At 31.6% G+C, this 22,267-nt stretch overlaps 1 protein-coding gene across 1 annotated transcript in view; it reads right to left on the reverse strand.

Annotated features, from left to right (window-relative positions):
- Positions 1-22,267, reverse strand: part of LOC120771804 — a 32,153-nt gene that overhangs the window by 6,828 nt on the left and 3,058 nt on the right. Inside the window, exons 2-3 of the mRNA XM_040100007.1 lie at positions 6,460-7,394; positions 3,938-4,064 (exon numbers count right to left, since the gene is read on the reverse strand). Of these exons, the coding sequence (XP_039955941.1) occupies positions 3,938-4,064; positions 6,460-7,248 (916 nt within the window). The 5' untranslated portion in view covers positions 7,249-7,394. The remainder of the gene's footprint in view (positions 1-3,937; positions 4,065-6,459; positions 7,395-22,267) is intronic.

Raw genomic sequence — 22,267 nt, forward strand, 5'->3', positions numbered from 1 at the left:
TAACCTAAAAACGGACTAATAAATTGATATTCATACAAATGATTAATGTTTATTTTATGCTGTTTTCTATTAGTATTTGGTAGAGAAAGATGTCGAGGTAGCAACTATCACAAATGTGATGACGTGAATTTGAGTGTTGAAGTAGTATGCTTTAATTTTTTGTAATATACATACATACACACGGGTGTATTAATAACGTTTTAGGGACAAAACAAAATAATAATGAAAGTATATATTGATATGTATGTATATAATATGCAAAATAATCATTTCTTGACTATCTGGTTATTAGATTTATTTACTGGGCATTCTATTTTTTCAAATTATAAAATTTTAAACAATTATTTTTCTTTGGAGACACATTTTTATCGTCAGAACAAAAATCGATACAATTCAAATCTGAAAAATTCTTAGCGAAAGCATTAGCATGAATTATTATAACAAAAAAAAAATCAAAAATAAAACAAAAGGTATACATTTAATTTGCATCTAATATTATTAAAAAAAAAATCGAATAAATAACATGAAATGTTCTGCGCAGATTATTCGAAGCCAAGCGACAAATGATCTGTACAAACGTCGCGCTTTATTCTTTAAGCACATTTTCACGTAAATTTGTATATTATTTACATATATTTATTATTAATATCTGAGTTATAATTTAACTTGTTGGAAGCATCTATAGTATTTATTTCTGGAATCGTTCGAGAGGATTAGGGAGTTAATAAATGAGCCTGAGTGAAAATCACTCCGAATTTAGTTAAAATATGTTAAAAAAAAATTATAACTACAAATGGAAAACTGCAGCGCGTTTTTATGAAAGGATAAGTCATCCATATCTAAGTATAATAAATTCAATAAAAGTAAAAAAAAAAGGTTGAAAAGACATCTCGATTATGCCACATACGCAGGTATTTCTTGAAGATGGATTTAAAGAACTCTTGGAGAAGTAATGTAAGTACAACCAATGAGTTCGCAGTGTACAATTAATTAAGTAAATAAGTATGAAACTTTTTTTTGCAAAATTTTTAATATTTATCTCTCACTTAACAAAATTCTGCTTTACCTGAACAAAATAAGTATTATATTGTTTATTATTATATACTAATTTCATTGTAATTAAAATCGATACACGTATTAATAAACGTTTTAAAGATCGGGATAAAATCTTTATACAAACCCTTCCGTAATGAAATCGTGATATACCCGTCGACTTCGTCTTCGTCATAGTCATCGACTTATTGCATAAAATAAGCAATAGCACGATTAGAGTCAGACCGATTTCGCTATGCAGAGTTATGTATGTACATTTGTATATTTAGATAAGAGGAGCGATGTGCTTTTATGTCACACATTGGTTTCAGTTTCATTGCGATTTCGATTTGTGGGGTTGCGCGGAAGCGTTCCTCAGTTTTCAGATTCATTGTTTTATTCTTTGTGTAGGTTGCCTTGTACAACAACAAATCGCGGCCGACGACGACGACGACGACATGCTTTCACTGAATCATAATATATAAATAAAGAAAAAAACACAACTTTGGTTTGCTCTTTGATAAAAAAGAAAACAGGTTTTGAGGATATTACGCTACAACGAGTTTCCCGAGCCCCCAGTAGTTCCAGATGAGCCCAAAAAATGTATTCACGCGCTCGCATTCTCAATCACTTTAAAGCTCTCTCGCTATCATTGCTTGCACATATCACTGCACTGATTCAATGTTCATTTCTCTGCTGGCGCGCACATTTTCTACGTATCTTCGAGCCATGCAACGAGGCTACACAGGTACGGGAAGTAAAAGCAGACCAAAAAAATCATTTCAACGTACATCCTCGTGTGCCCTAACCGACTCACACAGCCAGACATTTTTTTGTAAACAAATTTGGTGGTGAGCGTTGTAAGCACACAAGGATTTTAATAATCATACAGTGAGTAGATGTTTGTTTGTGAAAAGTTAAATGAATTAAAGTAGATAGTTAACTATGATAAGAGTGTAAATATATTGTATATAACCTATTAAAAATTATTTAAACAAAGCTAGGGCAAATATAGAGTTTGAAGTTTTAATATAGCATATATATTTAAGTTATCAATTATAAATTTTGCTGTATTTAATTTAAAATTCTACATTTCATTGCCGTAACTTTATTTTATTTGATAAATTTGGATAACCTTTTTTAATACGCGTAAAATTCAAAGTATGCTTTTAAATTTTTACTATAACTTTTTCTATTCTTATTTTGTTTAGCTTGTAATTGCACTTACCCTTGAAGCACTTCTAATTGTTACTAAATCTAAATATGCATTACTACAGACAGAAAGTTGAATTCACTTGAATAACGTAATGTTTTTTTACAGACATTTTTGCATACAGTTCAAACATATATTTGATCTGTAAATAGGAATACAAAAACAATTTATGCTTATTGTTATTAAACAATTATTTAAAAATTGTATTTGTACGATTTACAGATTAAAAATGTTGACTAACAATATTGCAAAAATACACAGGGTTTGTTGTGGCTTCTTGCTAAGCTTAAATTTGCAGTATACGTGTGCACACACTGTAAACAAATTTGCACACAGCCGATGTCTCAACTCAAAGTCATCGGCTTTTAATGTTGACGTTCGCTAGTTCATATGTATGTTAATTTTTGATGTAAAAACTCTTAATCTTTATATGCACTTTATTGTCGTTTAGTTTTTACATGTGTAGAACTGCAGTACGTGTAGCTATGATACACATTGTGGCACATTTTGATAGAAAGCAATCCATATTAAAATGTGAAGCTTACTAGTGTAGATTGAAACCCTGTGTATTTTCTCAGTGTTAAAATAAATGTCTCCAAAAGTTGTTACTTAAATACAAAGAAGTCTTTAATACATTTTGCATATTTTTTTTTATCAAACTGTTTTTTTTTTTTTTTTTTATTTGTTTATGCTTCATTTTTTCATATTTTTTTTAGTAACAAATACATTTTTTTTATATTTGTTTAAGTCACTTTTCTAAAGTTTTTTTATTGTTGTATGTATGTTTACGTCTTTATTTTATTAGTTTGCACCATAATAGCAGGTTACAATTTTTTATAATATATATTTAGCTAACCAATAAGAATAAAACCTATGTATAATGCAATTCTAACTATTAGTTTATTACTCTCTTGTATAATATAATAAGATTTTTATTTATATAGTATATTACTAGTATCACAGCTAGAAATATGTGTCTAATATAAATTAATAACTCGAATACATGTTATAATTAGATTTTGCCATATTTACAAAATGTCTCCTGGCTTTCTTTAAAGTGCTTAAAGTAAACAAAAAAAGGAATAGAGAAACTTAAAAATCACACACAGAGATGAGTGAAAAGCTGGTTGGTTAATGATTTCAATTTTATTGTTCGATTTGTACTTGATGTCGTAGGCAGTAATTGATACTTGATATGAGATGCTGAAAGGAGTTTACACGAGCAGACAAACATACGTATATGGTATATGCAAATCTACATAATGATAAACAATTCAATTTTATACTTGTACTATGCACAATTCACTGTTATCGCGTTATGATATGGCAATTGTGCGACATTACTTTTGCAGGCACTATTTACACAATTTTAACTGCTTTGAATTTTATCTTAATTATTTTATTTTGTGTTATTATTTTTAAATGTTGACATATAATAAATATTTAAGTCTAACCTTGTTTAAAATGCATTACATAGCGATAATAAATTCACTAAATTATATTAAAATATTTGCTTTTCCCTTTAGTGCTATTTATCTTTATTTTTATATGTAAAACATTAAATGATTTAAATGAAAGCAATCTGATAGATATAAAACAAATTTCGATAAACATTTTTTAGTTCTTACTTTTCTATTTTTCCTATCTTCGTATATTTGTATGTGTACAACTATTAAGTGGCCGTCTGCTTACCTTTGTATTTGGGCACAAACTTCTGTACATCGTGCGGAATGTTTTGATAAAAGTCCAATTCACGCAAATTCAATGGCTTTATGACAGTGGATTGATTCAACAGTAGAAGACGTGTGTGGCCACCAACCTGAAATATAGATCGAAAAGCGTATACATTAATATAAATAATAATAATAATAATTCATATTGTTGTCACCGAATTATCGACTATGAAAGATAATATTGTTGGCACGGAATTATCGACTATGAAAGATTATGTCGATTTATAAAAATATATATTGAACAATTTGTAAGATTTGGCAAATAGTAAAGTTCATACTTAACAAAACATCAAAGTTAACATAAAATAAAATTACTTATTTTCGAAATATAAGTACTAGAAGTGCACACGTTATATGCAATAATATGTAAGACTAAATAATACTAAAAATATTTTCTCAGCTGCGCATACTCGTAAGTGTGAATATTTTTTTATAATTAAAATTGAAAGACTGCGCACATAATCGGAAACATTCCAACCATATGACGTCAATTACAAATATTCCTGTCGAAAAATGTGACATTTTCGTGTAAGGAATGTATGCAATAAAATCCATGTTCACAAACCGACTATATGAATATGAATAATATGTGTAATAACAGGTGGAACAATTTGTCAAAATTTTCAATATACTTGTGAACAAGTTGTTATAACTGCCTATACATTTCTGCGAACATATTACAAGGCTTGCAAGGAATGATATGCAACACAAGATATTCGTTACTTCCTGTACCCTACATATTTTGTGTTAGGTTATGTTAATCTGATAGGTCAATAAGCATAGAACAGTTTAGGTCCTTTGCGTTAACAGATGGAGTTCAGTTAGTAGGTTTAAAAGAATCTGTGGCCTCACTATCGATTCCTCCTCCAGTGGTATGATAACCATGGGGACTTAAACAATCGAACTTCGCAAGCAATTTTAAATAATATAAAAAATGCACATTTTTTGCAATAAATTTTAAGGTAATTGGCCTAAAATCTATTTAACTGGACCATCAAACACATGACATTTTTTTTCTGCTACAGCGATCAATGACTTTAAAAGAAAAATAACAAACAATCTGATTTTTACCACACGTTTGTGCATATAATGTGCAGAGTAAATATTTTTCATAAAACAAGAAAACCAAACGATCAACAGAGTGGCAGAAAAATGCGCGAACACGCGTATAAACCTGTTACCAAAAATAAAAATCTTAAATACGCTGCCTTCTTATTTTATTTTCAATAAATACACACAGCTATAAATAAAATAACGATAAATCGATAAAGGAGGGAGCAATGAAATTGCGAAGAGAGATGACACAGATAATCCAAACGATATCGCATATATTTCCTCTTGATATATAGGTACATATGTGCATACAAATATCATTTCAAACGACACGCAGAGGTTAGCTTGCGCCGATCTTTAAAATATATGCATTTACATAAGCACGCCATTTTTTTCTCTGCTAAGGCAATAATAAATTGTGCGAAGTCTATTGTTTACTTTAGTAGTTTGAAAAAATATAATGTTATTATTTTTAAATGTTATAAATTAATATTTATATTTAGTTCAATATAAATACTATTTTCAGCACGTTGAAAGGCTCGATCCGCGCAGGTGTGTACGCGCGCCTTAACATGTTGCCGCGTGAACAAAACAAAAAATACTTTGAACTTGACCGATTTGGCCAATTCAACGGCTGTCTATTTCTTTCTTAATTTTTCACATTTTATTTTTGCAATATACGTGTGCACATGATTTCTATTCTTAAATAAATTTAGCGTCAAATAAAAGTGACTTATTTCTTTCGCACAGTTAATCGTGCGCCATAAAAATAAATATTTTGCGGACAGGAAGTGATCTGTGTTAATTTATAAATAAATGCATTATTTATAAAGAATCTGAGATTACGTTATTTCTTTGTTAAAATTTGCTTATTATAGTATGTACTATATTTTGCTAAAAAAAATTATGCTTTCACTTTTAGATTTCAATAAAATTACAAAAAAAGCATATTTGCTTGTGATTGTACGATAATTTTCGATAACAAAGTTTATTGATCGATTTGCCAAAATGACATAATAAAGTAATTAAGTATCATACAAGGAATTTGAAGCTTTATGAACAAGATAAGAACAATAAAAAAGAAATTATAGAAATTGTGGCTTTAAATTCTTTTTATCAATGAAATGACAGGCAATCTAAATGAATGATGAACTCATAAATTATATATAAATAGGTGTGGGAAGCACCTGTAATCAATTTTTCTAACTGTTTCTTATGTGTTCAGATTGAATTCTATATACTAGTATATAAATAACAATACCTCTAGCTTAACGGCTGGAATGTAGAACAGCATTCCCCGATTTCGGGGTTAAAATGGGTATGTATAGATAGAGGAGGTCCTTCAAATCAAGAAAATACATGGTACATACCCATTTTAATCCGAACCGCGGGGAATGCTATTCTAAAAAAAGCTCCTTATAAACATACCTGATTGGAGAGCGGCTGCAGTGCGACCTCATCTTCACTTTCCAGAAGATCCTTACTCAGCTGTGGCTGCAGGAAAGTATTTGCTGCTGCCGGCGTGGATGGTGCATTCGTACAGCTGCCAACATTACCGGCACACGAATCGGAACGTTGACGACCCAAATACTGATGCAAAGCAGCTGTCGCCGAGGCAAGCGGGTGTGCTTGTGTTGGCAACGATTGCTGCTGTTTTAACTGTTGAGTAGGTTGTTGCTGCAATTGCTGATAGGCGGTATTATCAAAAGCATCAAGCACTGTTGACTTAATTGGGGTCGAACAGTGACTATCACTGCGGCTGTTACTGCTCACAGACAATTGCTGCAAATTGGCTGTAACCAAAGTGCTGCTCGCCACATGTTGCGGTGAGTTAGCTAACAAATGTTGCTGCTGTTGTTGTTGTACAGCTGTGAGAGTATTGCCCAGCAATATTGTAGCATCTGGTGTGCCGCTGCCAAATTGAATGGGCGATAGTTGACCTAATGTAGGTGCAATTTCGCCAATATGTTGTTGTTGCTGTTGTTGCAATTGTAATTGCAATTCGAGGCGTTGCTGCTCATTTTGCTGCTGTTGTACGTGAATTTGCTGTACATGTTGTTGCTGCTGCTGTTGTTGTTGTTGTTGTTGATGATGATGGTGCTGGTGTTGGCTATGACTGTGGGCATGCAAAGTGGTCTGTTGTATTGTTGGAACATGTTGATGATATGACGTACAGTCAGAATCTCCCATGCCCCAATCCCCCAAGAAATATACCATTCCCTTCGGCGTAAAACAGTGTAAATCCAGCTACTTTGGCGCTAACCGTAGCAAAGACGGAATTGTTGTTCTTTTACAATTTTCTTGTGTTACGTTAATTTTAGAGGTCTGTATTTCACACCCCCTATTTTTCTTTTCTATTATATCTGCAAGCAAAGAAAAATAAAAATTTATTATTAACATGATTATTAATCTTTCGCACTACTTTATTACAAAAAAATCTTTGTTGATATGTATTAAAATCGCAACCGCACACATTCGTTCAACAAAATAAATATTTAGTTATCCAAATTAGGGCACAATAGACCTTAAGTCGCGCTGTAAACCTCATTTATTTATCTATCCCAAAACTTATACTTTATAATTTCAAATATTATAAGCTCAGTCAGCCCCTATAATGCGCCTATAGATATGCATTGAATTCATCATATCCTTTAGCATCTTCAAATTCATTCATCTTATTAAAAATGCATACGCAGGCCTTGAGTTGAGCACACAGTGTACGATATCAGCTGTATAAACACTTCCACAACCTCGTTGCCTATAACCGTGCAACAACAATTACACAAGTACAAGTGCACTTGCCAGCTTCCCAAGGATTTGCATCAAGTGCATGTGCACTCATATTATGTCCTTCCTACCTGGTCGGCCAGCGTACACACCCGCGCAACACAGCCACAACTTTCAACCCTCAGCAAGCAGCAAACTGTCAATACGTACAACCGAAATTAATGCTGATGCCGTTGAAGGTCGTCCACGAGAGTTTTGTAGTAAATAAACGTAACTGTCTATGCCAAAACGGCGTATGGCAATGTCAAATAGCTGTCTGTGTAGAGAGTAAGTGAAAGTGATAAATATTCAGCGTTGTGGGAAACTCGATTACCTTATGATAATGTGCATGTTTGCAGCAAATAATAACAACAAACGGTATTTTACCTGGAAATATCAGTAAAATATTCATTACAATCTCCTAAAGACAATATTACGCTTGTGGCTTGTGGGAATTTAGGTCAAGGCACATTAAAGTTTTATAAAGATCATTTGCATTAAAATGTAATGGAAAGTTGTGAAATAAAATTTGAAATGGGAAAATTTTATTATCGCCTATTTTATGCTGATGAAAAAGGAGTGTTTATAGCATAGTTAGCTTGGAAAGCCATAAGAGCATTTATTTGTATGTCCACTTTTGGTTCAAATCAGGTAGAGTTTACGTTAAGGGGGTATTCTGGCTTAGAAATTCGAAAAAATCGATTTGCATATTTTTATAGTATAATCGTTCAAGAAAATGTCCCTGAGAGGATTTTTCGAAATTCAAATTATTTTCCGAGTTACAGCTCATTTTGTGACTCCGACTGCGCGCGACTAGTTCTCCAACTTAAAACTCGTTTTTCTCATACCTACTCTTCTAGAAACAGTGTGCATGATATCTCAAGTTCTACTCAACCGATTCACATGAAATTTTACACAGAGCTTTCTTATACATTATAGTATCGCACTTTCGAAAGAATTTTTTTTTTTAGTTTTTAAAAAATTCCGAACCACAAAAAACAGAGAAAAAACGAAACTTTTTTTTCAAACCTCCACCATTTTGTAAATTTTTTTTTTCAAAAACGTTTCGTAGTGCGATAACTACACTTTTACTCTTCACGGATTTCGCATAAATTTTAATTTTAGGCCACGGAAAGGATTTATATCCTGCACACAAGGACAAGCCATTGTTTCATCAGTCTCTACTTCGCCGACCTGCAATTTTTTTTAATTTATTTTTTTTTCTTATATTATTTATGTTTTGTATTCTCAGAATATCAACAAAAAGCATGTAAAAAAATGGATAATCAAAATAATTTTTGTTTGATTGTTTTTTATCGCTTCAAAAAAATATCTAAAATTCGGGCTTCTAAACCAGAACACCCCCTTAAAAATTAAAAAGAAATCATTGGTATCCACATAAAAATGCTTAGTAGAAAGTGGTTCAAATGGAGACGTAGCAAAATTAACGGGAGATAAGAGTAAGGTATTACGTGATATTATAATCCATAAATGCAAACATCAGTTTTGTAAACTAAATCAAAATCTAAATAAAAATCAATGCCTAAATTTAACAAAAATTTTAATACAAATTATATATTTTAAGTAAAAGTTATCAATAACATAACATTTTATATAAAGAAGAAAATACATATATTTCGATTGCACCGAAGAAACATAGAAGAACTTCATTTTGATCGATCAGTCTGTATGACAACTATATGATATGTTTTCAGATCTGAACAGTTTGTTCGGAGATTGTACCGCCGCCTTGAGCGATAATACAAGGTGCGTTCCAAAGTAAACAGGAACTTTTTGAATCTAGCGCCCTCTGGTGGCGCCATCTATATGTCGACTGGTGCTTTAGAATCTGCTATCTTTATCGATTGGCCAGTGAGAATTTCACGACATTTCGTCTATTGGAAGTGAAGTTATTGCGTTTTAAGCGTCAGTATGTTTATGTTATCGGTGCGAAAATGAGCTTCGAATAAAGAGCCAACAATAAATTTTGTTTTAAAATTGGTAAAACTTTTACCGAAACGTTTCAATTGATGAAACAAGTTTATGACGATGATTGCCTATCCCGTAGCAGAGTGCATGAGTGGTTCTAACGTTTTCAAAGTGGTCGTGAGGACATAAATGACGATCAACATGTGGGCCAATCAAAATCCGAGATCACCGGAAATTACTTCGAAACTGTGCATGAATTCATCAACAATCAGCCGAAATCATAATGGAATTTCATGGAAATGGAATTGAACATCTCTAAAACATTGATTTATCGCATTTTTACCCAACATTTGGGCTTACCAAAGATGTGTTCGACATAGAAGGAGACTATTTTGAATAAAATAAATTGATTTTGCCGAAAAAAACATTTGTTCTGTTTTTTTTAAAGTCCTGTTTACTTTGGAACCCACCTTGTACATCCCAAATTTGGAAAAGATATCTCGTCAAACAAAAAAAGCTGGTTCTGATCGTTTGTACGACAGCTATATGCTAAAGCGATCTGATATCGGCCATTCCGATATGTGAGCAATTCGTTGAGAAGAAAAAGTTTCGTGCAAAATTTCAAATCAACATTTCGAAAACCGAGGAGCCAGCTTGCGTATATACAGACATACAGATAGACAGATGAACATGCCTAAACGGATTCAGCTTGCCATGCTGATCATGGATGTAGTATCGTCACCTAAAATCCAAAACAACGTATCCAAAAAAAAAAAAGAAATGGAAAATCGTTGTCAGATAAATAACCAATATACTTGTATAACTATTTTATAAGTATAACGAAAACTCTAATTTTGGTTCAATATTAGTGGTTTCTGTTTATTGTTTTTCCTTCACCTGCAAACTTATGAAAAGTGATGTTACGATATTTTGCATTTTAGGTGACGGTATATTTACTATATACTACATATATATTATATATTGTAAAACCCACGTTTCATTTAATATACCCTCTGCGAGTATAAAAATGATTCATATAAGTATTTGTTGCGATTACTTCATTTCGAGAGCAATAAGAAAGTGATAAAAAATAATTAAACAATTTCCTTTTTTCTGCTATACCGGAAAATCAATCACATTGTTGTTGGTCAAAATGATGTAAGCCAGCAAATAAATTGCGACCATAAAATTTAGTACACGCACACACGAACATGGTGCATTCATATACATATACACATATTAATATGGCTATGTTAAGCGCTCATAACGCAATAGCTGTAAGAGCGTAGGTTCTAGTTGTTTAACTGTTCAAAGCCTTCATCGCGTAAATTAACAAACGATAACGTCATAGCAGTGTTGGGTGAATAATAGCTTATATAATATGTAAATAAGATATATTTCACGCCATTCATATTTACAAATACATACAAACATGATAATACAGATGCTATATAAAAGGTATAGGTGTAATAATAAATACATAGGTATACAACAGAGTACGATAAATTACATTATGAGTTGATATCGACTACTTTCCAGGCAATTGAGATGGTTCTTGCCAGTTTTTATATACTATCGATTACTATGAAGCTTTGATATATGTACATATGTAATACGTTAAAATGTGAAATTAGGGAAACAAACTATATGTTGAGCAGTTTTCCAGCACTATTTTGCGATTCTTGAAGTTTGAACTTCATATACAGTTGCACTTCCCTAACTTGAATGACCATAATCCACAAAAACTTCGAGTTAGAGAGACTTCGAGTTATGGAAGCTCAGTACTTTCTACTGAAGCCTTCCGTGAAATAAAATTCTGTTAATAGTATTCAAAACAAGCATAAGGTGCACTACAATCCAGTAGCTCTGCGCAATACGGATGAGAGTGTACAAGAAAACCGTGAAGAGCCGAGTCGGCGCCGTTCGCAGCAAATCGGACTAACGTATGGAATAACTTAGCGGATTTTACGTCGGTATCTTAAATTGAAACCGTACAAAATACAGTTTTTGCAAGAAGTGAAGCCGCTCGACCTTCCCAAGCGACATCATTTAGCTCTTTGTGCTCTGGAAAAGTTCCAAGAAGATTCGGGCCAAATTTTGTTTAACGATGAGGCCCATTTCTGGATATACATAAATAAGCCGCAACATTAAGAGATTCAAAAGCTGTCATTTCCTCCAGAAAAAATAACGGTTTGATGTGGTTCGTGGGCCGGTGGGTCGTTAAATGGATGTTCGTGATCTCGGCGACATTCGGTTTTAACAACACGGCGCCACTTCCCACCCAACGCATCGGTTATTGAATTTATTGAGAGAACTCTGCGGTGAGCAGATAATGTCACGTTTTGGACCGGTGCATTGGCCACCAAGATCGTGTGATTTCACACCGTTAGGCTTTTCCCTTGAGGATGTGTAAAGTCTAAAGTCTATGCGGACAATCCCGCTGCGGCTCAAGTCTTGGTGCAAAACATCACGCGCGTCATTCGCCACTTACCAGTCGAAAATTGGACTTAACAGATGGACCATCTGAGACGTAGCCGCGGCCAACATTTGAAAGAGATAAACTTCAAAAAAAAACATACCAAAGAATGTTCTTTCGAAGGATAATAAATATTCCCCATTAAATTTGAAGTTGTGTTGTTTTTTCTTTTAAAAAGTAGAAAACCTCGAAATCGAGCACCCTTTATAAATAAATATAAAAATATCTCTAATGAGGTCAGCGAATATTTGGCATTGAAACGCCGATATTGTTGTGGAAGTAAAAAATATAAAAAATCACGAAAAATATACTGGCACACATTTGATATCAGCTGATGTGCACAGAAATTGAGATGTCTATGGCAAAATCTAAATAATCAACAAATTCCATACTTCATGCTAATTAAGATCGAATGGCGAATTGAGTTGTCTATGGTAAAATCTAAATAATCACCAAATTCCATACCTCATGCTAATTAAGTTCAAATGAGTTCATTAGCACGACTAAATATAAATTTGCTTACTTTTATAAATTATTATAATAGGTGGTTAGATAATAATAGGTATGCGCTTGTATTTTTTCCTCTCACTTGATAAGCAAATAAGAATTAATAATAAAAAATTCTTTATGAAATCACTTAATAAGTAAACACAATAATTTAAATTCAAATAGAAAGACATACAATAACACAAAATTAAATCTGTTTGTGTTGCTTAATATAGGAAATTTACCGAATATTCTTAAATCTCTATATCTATTACTTTAAGCAGTAAATAAGGTGCTGCAAAACGTTCAATTCATATCATTCGTTTATGCTTGTCAACTGTCAGGTGGCAACGACATTTTGGAAACATAATAGTGGTGTAGAATGGCATTCAAAATAGTAATCGATAGAATTATATCGACATGATCTGGATACTTTGTTTTAAACTTTATTCAAGAGTAATTATGCCGTTTTAAGAAGGCCGCCTCCAAAGTGGAAATAATTCACACATGTGTTTATGGTTTTTAAATCGTTATAAAATAGTTAAACGGGCGATATTTTGGATTTTTACGCTGAAATATACTCGTATGTATGTTCTGGCATAGAAAACGTTTTAAGTTAAACATACTTAAATTGTACTTACTCAAAATATACTAATTTATTTGATTGATGTAAATTAAAAAGTTTTTTTTTCTTAATCCGCAGCTATAATTTGAGGTTACTTAAACTAATTTTAAATCGGTATGTTTTATGAATTGTATATTGATAAAAATTCAATTTGCTGTTTTCAGTATACCTTTAACCTCAGCATATTTCTAAGATTGTCGTTCTCTGGAATCTAAATATTGTCTTATCTCGTAAAGTGTGGGTACCCGACGCAATCTCATAAGCTCGAATGCTTTAGAGTTTAGTGTATGTACATGCAAAAACATATTGCTGTATTAGAATTTGTTATACTAATCTGTCCATATGTTTAAGTCATACATATAAGTATGCAAATTTGAACTTACAAAACGTGCCGTTATAACACTTAACATTTGTGCTTATTGATTCAAATTATCAGCAGAAAGTGCGCAGAAGCACGTCGTAATTTCGCGCTAATGCAGGCAATTAAAAACGATGACTATCGTGTTGACTCGAGTGAAAGGGTATGCGCAATTTAAATGCAGGTTATATTTTACAATTTTATTTTTGAGGAAATTCATAAATTATACAAAAATATAGCTCAATTGACTTTTGTTTTCCATTCACAAATAGTGGTCTAATAATTATTATTTTTTGCATTATTATCATTAGAAATTATTTTAAAATTATATAATTATTACGAGATAAAAAGTAGATAATTTTTATAATTTTTAATTTGAGAATATTTCCAGCGAATGTGACCTCTAAATAAATTATTGGCCTTTGCCTTTATTAATAACCAAGAGCGTTGGAAGATTTAAATTTAAAAATGCTTCCAAAATTGTTTGATGATTTTCGAATTACATGGCAAACAGATGCACGCAACTAAGGCCACCTTGGGGCAAGTCAAGATTTCATAAGTTATTCACTGCGTGAAATGCGAAAAACATACGAACATATGTATGTATGTGTGTAATTAATTTGCCAGATCACATTAATTTCAATATCAAATCAATTATTAAAATGCGTAATTTCCTCAAACGCAATTATAATAAAAAATTACATATGAACATAGCAGATGAATACGAAACATATTAAACGCTTTTGAAAATAATGAAAGTTGTTGGGTATTAAATGAAATGTCATTATTTTCTAAATGAAATAGTCACTATGAGAGAGCTGAACGCAATCAAAATTAAATAAATGGAAATCTACTGCGGAAGTGTATGAGCAAAGATAACCAGATAATGACGCATTTTTTGCAGGCAATACTATACTTTATATTTATGTATTGTATGTATGTAAGTGCTTTCCAAATGGGACCCACTTGCTATTTATAACACTTGAATGCATTTTGAAGTTTGTATAACTAAAATATTTTATATGTATATTGTTATTCACAAATTACTTTTAGTTTTCTCAGTTTTTACATATTTACTAGCTGTATATGTTGAATCATGCCTATAACAAAATAACATTTACTCACTAATAGTGTGAACACCTTATTATCAGTGAACTACATTCGATAGTTATCGGCTTTTAAATTTACTGATCTCGCTTAAAAAGGTTTTCGTTAAATGAATCAATAATATTTTCCGAAAAGACATATCAGTTTGCATAAGAATTGTGTGATAAAATATAAAAAGAAAAATTATGCTGAAATGTTAAATATTTTAAGAAAGATTTGACCGACTAATGCTTAAAAATAATGATTCTACCGAATTTAAGCCACTCAGTGGCCATTAAAGAAAGATAAAACATTCCAGAGCCACTGCTCCAAAATTAGCCAAACACATAGCAAAAAGAGTATCCACCCATAAACAATAGAGAGAACTTTAAATGATAACGGGTTCCACAGTAAAATACTACATAAGAAGTATTTTATTTCAGAAAACGAAAATTTCGTTAATTATTCGCCAAAGAACATAAAGAAAAGGGGAATTATTTTTATCTCCAGTTCAGTCGAAATTCAACATTTTTGGTAGAGATGGAAGAGAAAAAGTTTGAAGAACAAATAAGGCTGAGCTGGCACGAAGAATTTAGTATTAATTGAAAGGTATGATGACGACAGCCTAATGGTTTGGAGAGTTGTTGCATCCTTTGAAGTTGGAATTTTAGGCTTTATTGAAACGTTAAATGCAAATGTCTCTATTGGCACATACTGAATAATTTGAATTTCGGTTCCAGTTGAAAATGTAATACAATCGAGCCCAAGGTAGCTTTCGGGAAATATAATACTTGTACTATAAATGTAGGTATCATTAAAAACAAATAAATTCAGAGAATGTTTCACACTCCATAAAGAAGTTGCCACTTTTTAAGGTAATGAAAATATTTTTTGTCATTTGTTTATTGATTTCCGATAAGACAATCTGTAAAATTTTGTGTTAATAAATTAATATGTAAAGATATTATCAACAAAAATCACTAAACTGATTAAAAATCCGGTTCCCAAAGCAAGATTTTTTTTACGAAGATAAATGAAACTCGAGAGCTACATTTGACGAACATGAGCTTGAAAAATAACAGCTGATATAGAAGTTAACTGGAATTGAAACAACAATGTAATGCGGCGTAGTCATGTCTGTAAAGTTTACAGTGTAAACTAACAGAAATATACTTCAATCTCTAAAGACAAATGGAAGTAAAAAGCATGAATAAACTAAACCCATTTTTATGGAAGTAAAAATGTGTTAAACAAGAAATAATGAAATATATTTTGAATATTACAAACTGAAGAATAAAAAATAACTTTACGAACATACATGTATGTATTATAAGAAATACACAAATATGTAATAAAATAAGAAGATCTAAATTAAGTAAAAAAAAATTGTGCTTGAGCCTACATGAAAAACAGGTCATCAAATGTAAACAGGTTGATTGTTACGTTGGTTGATTTGTTAGTCTGTACGCTACGTGGCACAGACAAACAATTTATAACAGCGACTGACAGCGAGTCGCGCCACAACGGCTGACGGCCAGGTTGCTAAGTAGGTCAACAAAATGAGGTAGCTACTAAGTGCTACAATCTCCCCTCCGGGGAATCAAAAGCTGGTAATAAATTGGTGTGGGATGTGGTAAATATACACATACATATGTATGTATATTTATGTACGCACGATATGCACACATTATATAAATAAAAGACAAATTTATTATTATTTGTCACATTAGATATGCTAGGCACAAATATGTAGTATGTGCTAATGATTACAAGCATTATAACTAGATACATGCCGATATATTTAGAACTCGTTAGAAGACATGTCTGTATAGATTTGGTTACTTACACCTGGGCGTAAAGATAAATAGAAATTAGAATTGTAGCGATAATGGTAATAATTGATTTCAATATCTGACATTTCAAGTCAGATGTGATGTATGGGTAAAAATATCGATAAGTAAAGTGTTACTGTTCACATAATCAATCAATAGTGTTATTTGCGATATGCACTTTTCTCGTGTTAAAAGTATTAAGTATGCACTCAAACTTGATTTATTAAATTAAAAATTGTTCAAAAGGCGTGTTCTACTGATTAAAATTGGAGACCAAATATAAATGCGACAAATTAAGTTGTTGCTGTCTCGAAAATAAGAAGAATTTTCTACAGATATCTCAGAGCTCTTAATGCTGCATGTGATTTTAAATTTCTTGTCTGTAATGGTTAATGAACTCTATCGAACAAAACAATAAGTTTGCCCAAATGTACTTAACATATATTTATCAGTACTAAAATTTGCCATCCACTCGTAAATAAATTAAGAATTTTTTGTAAATTTTTGAAATTGATATTTAAAAATGAAATCCTTTAATAATCACAAGCGCTGTAATTGACAAACGAAGAACAGCTGTTCCTGTCAATATAGCATGCACAAAAACATGTCTACTCAAGTAGGTGGGCTTTGAAGCACAAAACCGAAAGGTATAAATTACAGCTACTTAAAGCGATACAAAGTCGAGTGCCCAGACAGGCAAAAACAAAAGTGTCAATAAGCCAGGCGATAAACAAATTGAATAAGCAGTAAGACACAATAAATACAAGAAATGAAATACTTAAAACAGTTTATCAAAGTAAAAAGTACTCAAAAGAGACATAAAATTAAATAAGACGGAAAAATAAGGCAACTTAAATCAGATTTGAATTATGTACAAGTATATGCCGAAGATAAGTAAAGTAATGCTAAATAAGAGTAGCAAAACAACAAATTAATAATTAAATAAAGTAAGAATTGGACATAATATGTTGGTTAAGGAAATGTCAGATAAAACAAACTCAAAGGCAAATAGGAGACAAAGATAATAAAAATATATTAATATACATAATATACATGTATGTATGTACATACATATATGGTGGTATAACAGATGAAGAAAATGCTATATGATATGTAAAAAAAATATAAAAAAATTGCCATGCTAAATAAGAGTAGCAAAGCACAAGATTATAATTAAATAAAGTAAGAATTGCATTTAATATGTACTATATGTTAAAGAAAAATCAGCTAATATTAAAATACTATTGTGAGTTTGTGAGATAAACAGACTCAAAGACAATTAGGAGACAAAGGTAAGAACAATGTCCGAGCAAGTGTTTTTGTGATTCAAAGAGGGTCAAGAACGCGTTGACGACGAACCACGTCCAGGACGGCCATCAACATCTACTGATGACCAACACGTTAATAAATTAAAAGAATTGGTGCTTGAGAATTGACGATTAAAAACCAGAGATCTTACTGGCATAGTTGGAATACCGAAAGGATCAGTGAAAACTATTTTGAAAGATGGTATGAAAAGTGAAAACAACTTCAAAAATCACTAAACTTTTACGAATGTGAAACAATGCTTTCCGACTACCAGAATGTCATGAAACGTATTATTACTGGCGATGAGTCTTGGATCAATGCTTACGATCCGAAAACAGACGATCAATCGGTCGAATACCGTTGCAAAGGTAAGCTGAAACCGAAAAAAACACGTCAAAGTAGGTCAAAAATCAAGGTAATGTTGACCGTTTTCTTCGATTATCGAGGTGTGGTGCACTCTGAATTCCTTCCGACCAGCTACTATACTATTTGAGTGTTACGCGTCGTTTACGCTAAATTCTTAGCTTAGTCTTATTATTTTTTGGTCATATTAGTAAATAATAGATGCTCATAGTAGAAAATAATAGATGAAGAAAGTGCTAGTTAAATGCAATAATAGCTTTTGCAAAGAATGTTGATTGTGGCAAGTTGAAAAGAGTGCATGCTTTTGTAAAAGAATATGACAATAATTGCTGATAAGATGCAGCTAACATATCTACATACATTGATTTTCCAAAAAAAAAATCGTATATTGATTTATAATAACAATGAGTAGTTCATACCACCGCATAAATGCAAAGTCCAGTGCCTCGATATAAGCAACATTAATGGGAAATGCGAAATAAAAACTAGACGTTATCACCTTACTTTATAAAAGACGCAAATTCGCATATCACATAAACTAAAAACAATCATTACTTCCGTTTACGCGGTGAAATTGCGAGAAAAGGGAAATGTGAACTAAACAAAAGAGAAAAAGTTGTTCGTGTACGCACTTAAAATATAAAAGCAAAACAAATAAAAAACATATTAGCAAAGAAAATTATTTGCGCACAATATAAGGAATTGTATAGTGCAAAAGAAAAAAAGCTGTCTATAATCGGAAATGCGCCTAGACTGATGGAAAACACTTGACTATTTACTCGGCACACATATGTATTTATATGCATATTTACACTGAAGAGCATAGCGAATATTATACTTAAAACGCTAAGTGTATAAACTACTTATACGCCTAATGATTACCTAATTATTTCAAAAGTTCAAGTAATGTCTGCGCGCTAGACAATGTATATTCTACGAATTAAATTAAAGTACTTTGAATTAATGTATGCCTTATTATTTGCAAATAATATTATTGCACTAGAAAATGTTAAAATACATATATCTGTAAACAAGAAAAAACGTCAAATTCGGTTGTACCGGAGCTATAATAACCTTCAAAAATACAAAAGCTTCCATACAAGAACTTGATTTTTTTTTCAAACAGTTTGTATGCAGCTATTATGTATATGCTATAGTGATCCTATCTGAACATTTTCTTTGAATATTATTATGGTGCTTAGGGTAATAATCTCCTCCAAATTTCGTGAAGATAAATCGTCAAATGAAAAAGTTTACCATGCAAGAACTTGATTTTGAACGTTCAGTTTGTATGCTATAGTGGTTCGATTTGAACTTGTTCGGAGATTGTACAGTTGTCTTGGTTAAAGATATCACATGAAATGAAACAATTTACAATTTAAGACTTTGATAGTTCTGCTTGTATGACAGCCAAATGCTATAGCGGTTCGATATCGGCAAATCCGGCAAATAAGCGGACAAGTTCGCTTATATACAGAGAGTCAGACTGACACGGATAAAACGACGCAGCTCGTCACGTTAATTATTTCTATTTATGTATTTTATAGGGTCTCCCTCTTATTATACTCTGTTCAGGGTAATTTGTTTGACACGAACACATCGACAAGCAACAGAAAATGTATTTAAAAATGCGCAACACTCCCACATTTGTCAAGAGTGGCCAGATTGAAACCAAGCGAGAAATGTATTTATGGAAAACAGAAATATTTATGCTAATACTGGCATCCACTGGCATACTGGATCAATGAAATACTTTTGAGCATGCTAATTGAATTTAAGCGTGTTTAACTGAAGTCAAGCATTCATATATGATTTTTATATTTCATTGCACACAAACTTTAATCGGGTAAATTTTGAATTTTGATTACACGTTTTGCTTGGTGTGACGGAGCAGAATATTGATGAAAGCAAAAATATTCGATGACATACAACTTCTGGGCGCGTAGATGACCTACCAAAATATTTTCTGAATTATATTTTGTGTCAATTTCGGCTCCTTGATCCCTGTAAAGGAGCAGAAACTTTCCATTCATTGCTTTTGGCCTTCAGACGAATATTTTGGAAAAATTTTGGTATTGTTCGATAGCCAGTTTGTCTCTGGGAGCCAGCCTTATTGTATATATGGGATTATTTTGCTGTTTGTAGCTATCATGCAATAAAAATGTTTTTTTGTCCGATAATAAAATTTCGTCTGCGTAATTTTTCAATATCCACTGCATTTATGATTTCGATTACCCCTATTTCCTTAGCCATAGAACGCCCCTGAGCTAAATTTCGTATACCTTTCTCTCACACATTTTCTGATAGCTTTGGTCCTAACGGATAGCGTTCGTCCAGATTCCTTTTTTTCAAAACTTCGCATTTCTTTATAAACGAATCTTTTCCCAATATCGTAAGGTGCAACCTTTTTAATAATTTTGGACACTTTTAAATATTTTAAAAACAATTTTACCACATATATTTGAATTTTTGGAATTCCATATGAAACTGCATGGTATATAATATTTAGAAAAATTGTAAGTTTCATTTTGTATGACAGGAAACAATGCAAAACAGGGACAGCTATTTCGTGTCACCCTGTAATATGTATACAATTTTTGTTTGCCCCGTTTTTTGATCCATTAAATATTTAAGTATTTTTCCACTGGTAAATTGGTCATTTCTTTCGTTAAATTGTTTCAAAACTTTTATTTAAATCAATTAAATACGCACACACATTTTAATTGCTTTTAATTGCAAGAAAAAGTTCCGCTTAAATTGTTGGGCTATGCGAAATTGCCTGTGGAAAAGCGATATAATGACAAAATGCAATAGCCCGATAAGAGTGTTGCGCTTGACAACAACAAACGTCATTATTGTAAATGAAAAAATTATTTCATTTCATTGTGCATTTACATACATATGTATGTATATGTGTGCTGAGAGCCTTATAAAAGGCAATAATAAAAAGAGCCACTTGAGATATGCAGAAAGAAATTTTTGTATTTTATGGCTAAATAAATTTTTTATTAGCACATAGCAATTGTACCGCTATACACACTTACGAGTTTATGTTTAATTATTACTTTCTTTTTGTAAAATCTAAAGTGTCACATATGGGTAAATTGACGCCTTGCCGTCTGTTGTGTATAAACATATTTTGAATCTTATACGAATGTACATTCATACATACATACATATTGCAGTACTCAAATTGCTTTTTATTTCCCACAAGTTAATAATTTATAACATTAGACGCAACAATGTAAGTTTCATTTTGTTTTTGACAGTGTTCGTTAAACAAAAAAATTTCAATTTCACGAATAAGAGTTAAAATAACTACATTTTGTAATTAATAGCGTATCTAACGTAAAAATATGTAAAGGTTAGTTTAAAAATTACTACTTTTGAGAGACTAACAGAAATTGAATACTTGTACGTTCTTTCACATTAATTTTTTTGCGATTATAATTAGATTATTATCTAAGTGAAACTAATTAAGCAAATAGCTTAATACTCGTAAAAGTGTCATTTTTAAATTTTAAGATTTCTTTATTCATAAATTACGCTCTTATTTCGTTTTTCGAAACTTTACCTCTCTGTTTTGCCATCTGTCGAATTTCCAAGAGCAGTGAAAATAAGGAAATAATGTTTTTTTTCACAATACATAAATTTTATTAAAATTTTTATTTAATCTATTGAAGATAAAACTAAGTTTGTTACTGCGCTGAAATAATTGTAGAAATATAGAGCAAAAGCAATTAATTTGCTTTGAGAAATTGCTTAGCAAAAGTTATATTTTCCGGACTTAATATTTTCTAAGAAGGCTACCAAGTCATACACAAGCTACTAATTAGATACTAATTAATTCCAGGGAATAAAAAATATTACATCAAAAAGGCACTTTAATATTGTTTACTAGGAAATGTGCCATTTTGCCCACTCGAATTATTTAATTGTTAATTTCATTGGTTTTTAGAGAACATAAATTTATGAATTTCAAAAAACGTAACATTTTATAAAATTTG

Source organism: Bactrocera tryoni, chromosome 3 (assembly GCF_016617805.1).
Source record: "Bactrocera tryoni isolate S06 chromosome 3, CSIRO_BtryS06_freeze2, whole genome shotgun sequence".
NCBI classification, from domain to species: Eukaryota; Metazoa; Arthropoda; class Insecta; order Diptera; family Tephritidae; genus Bactrocera; species Bactrocera tryoni.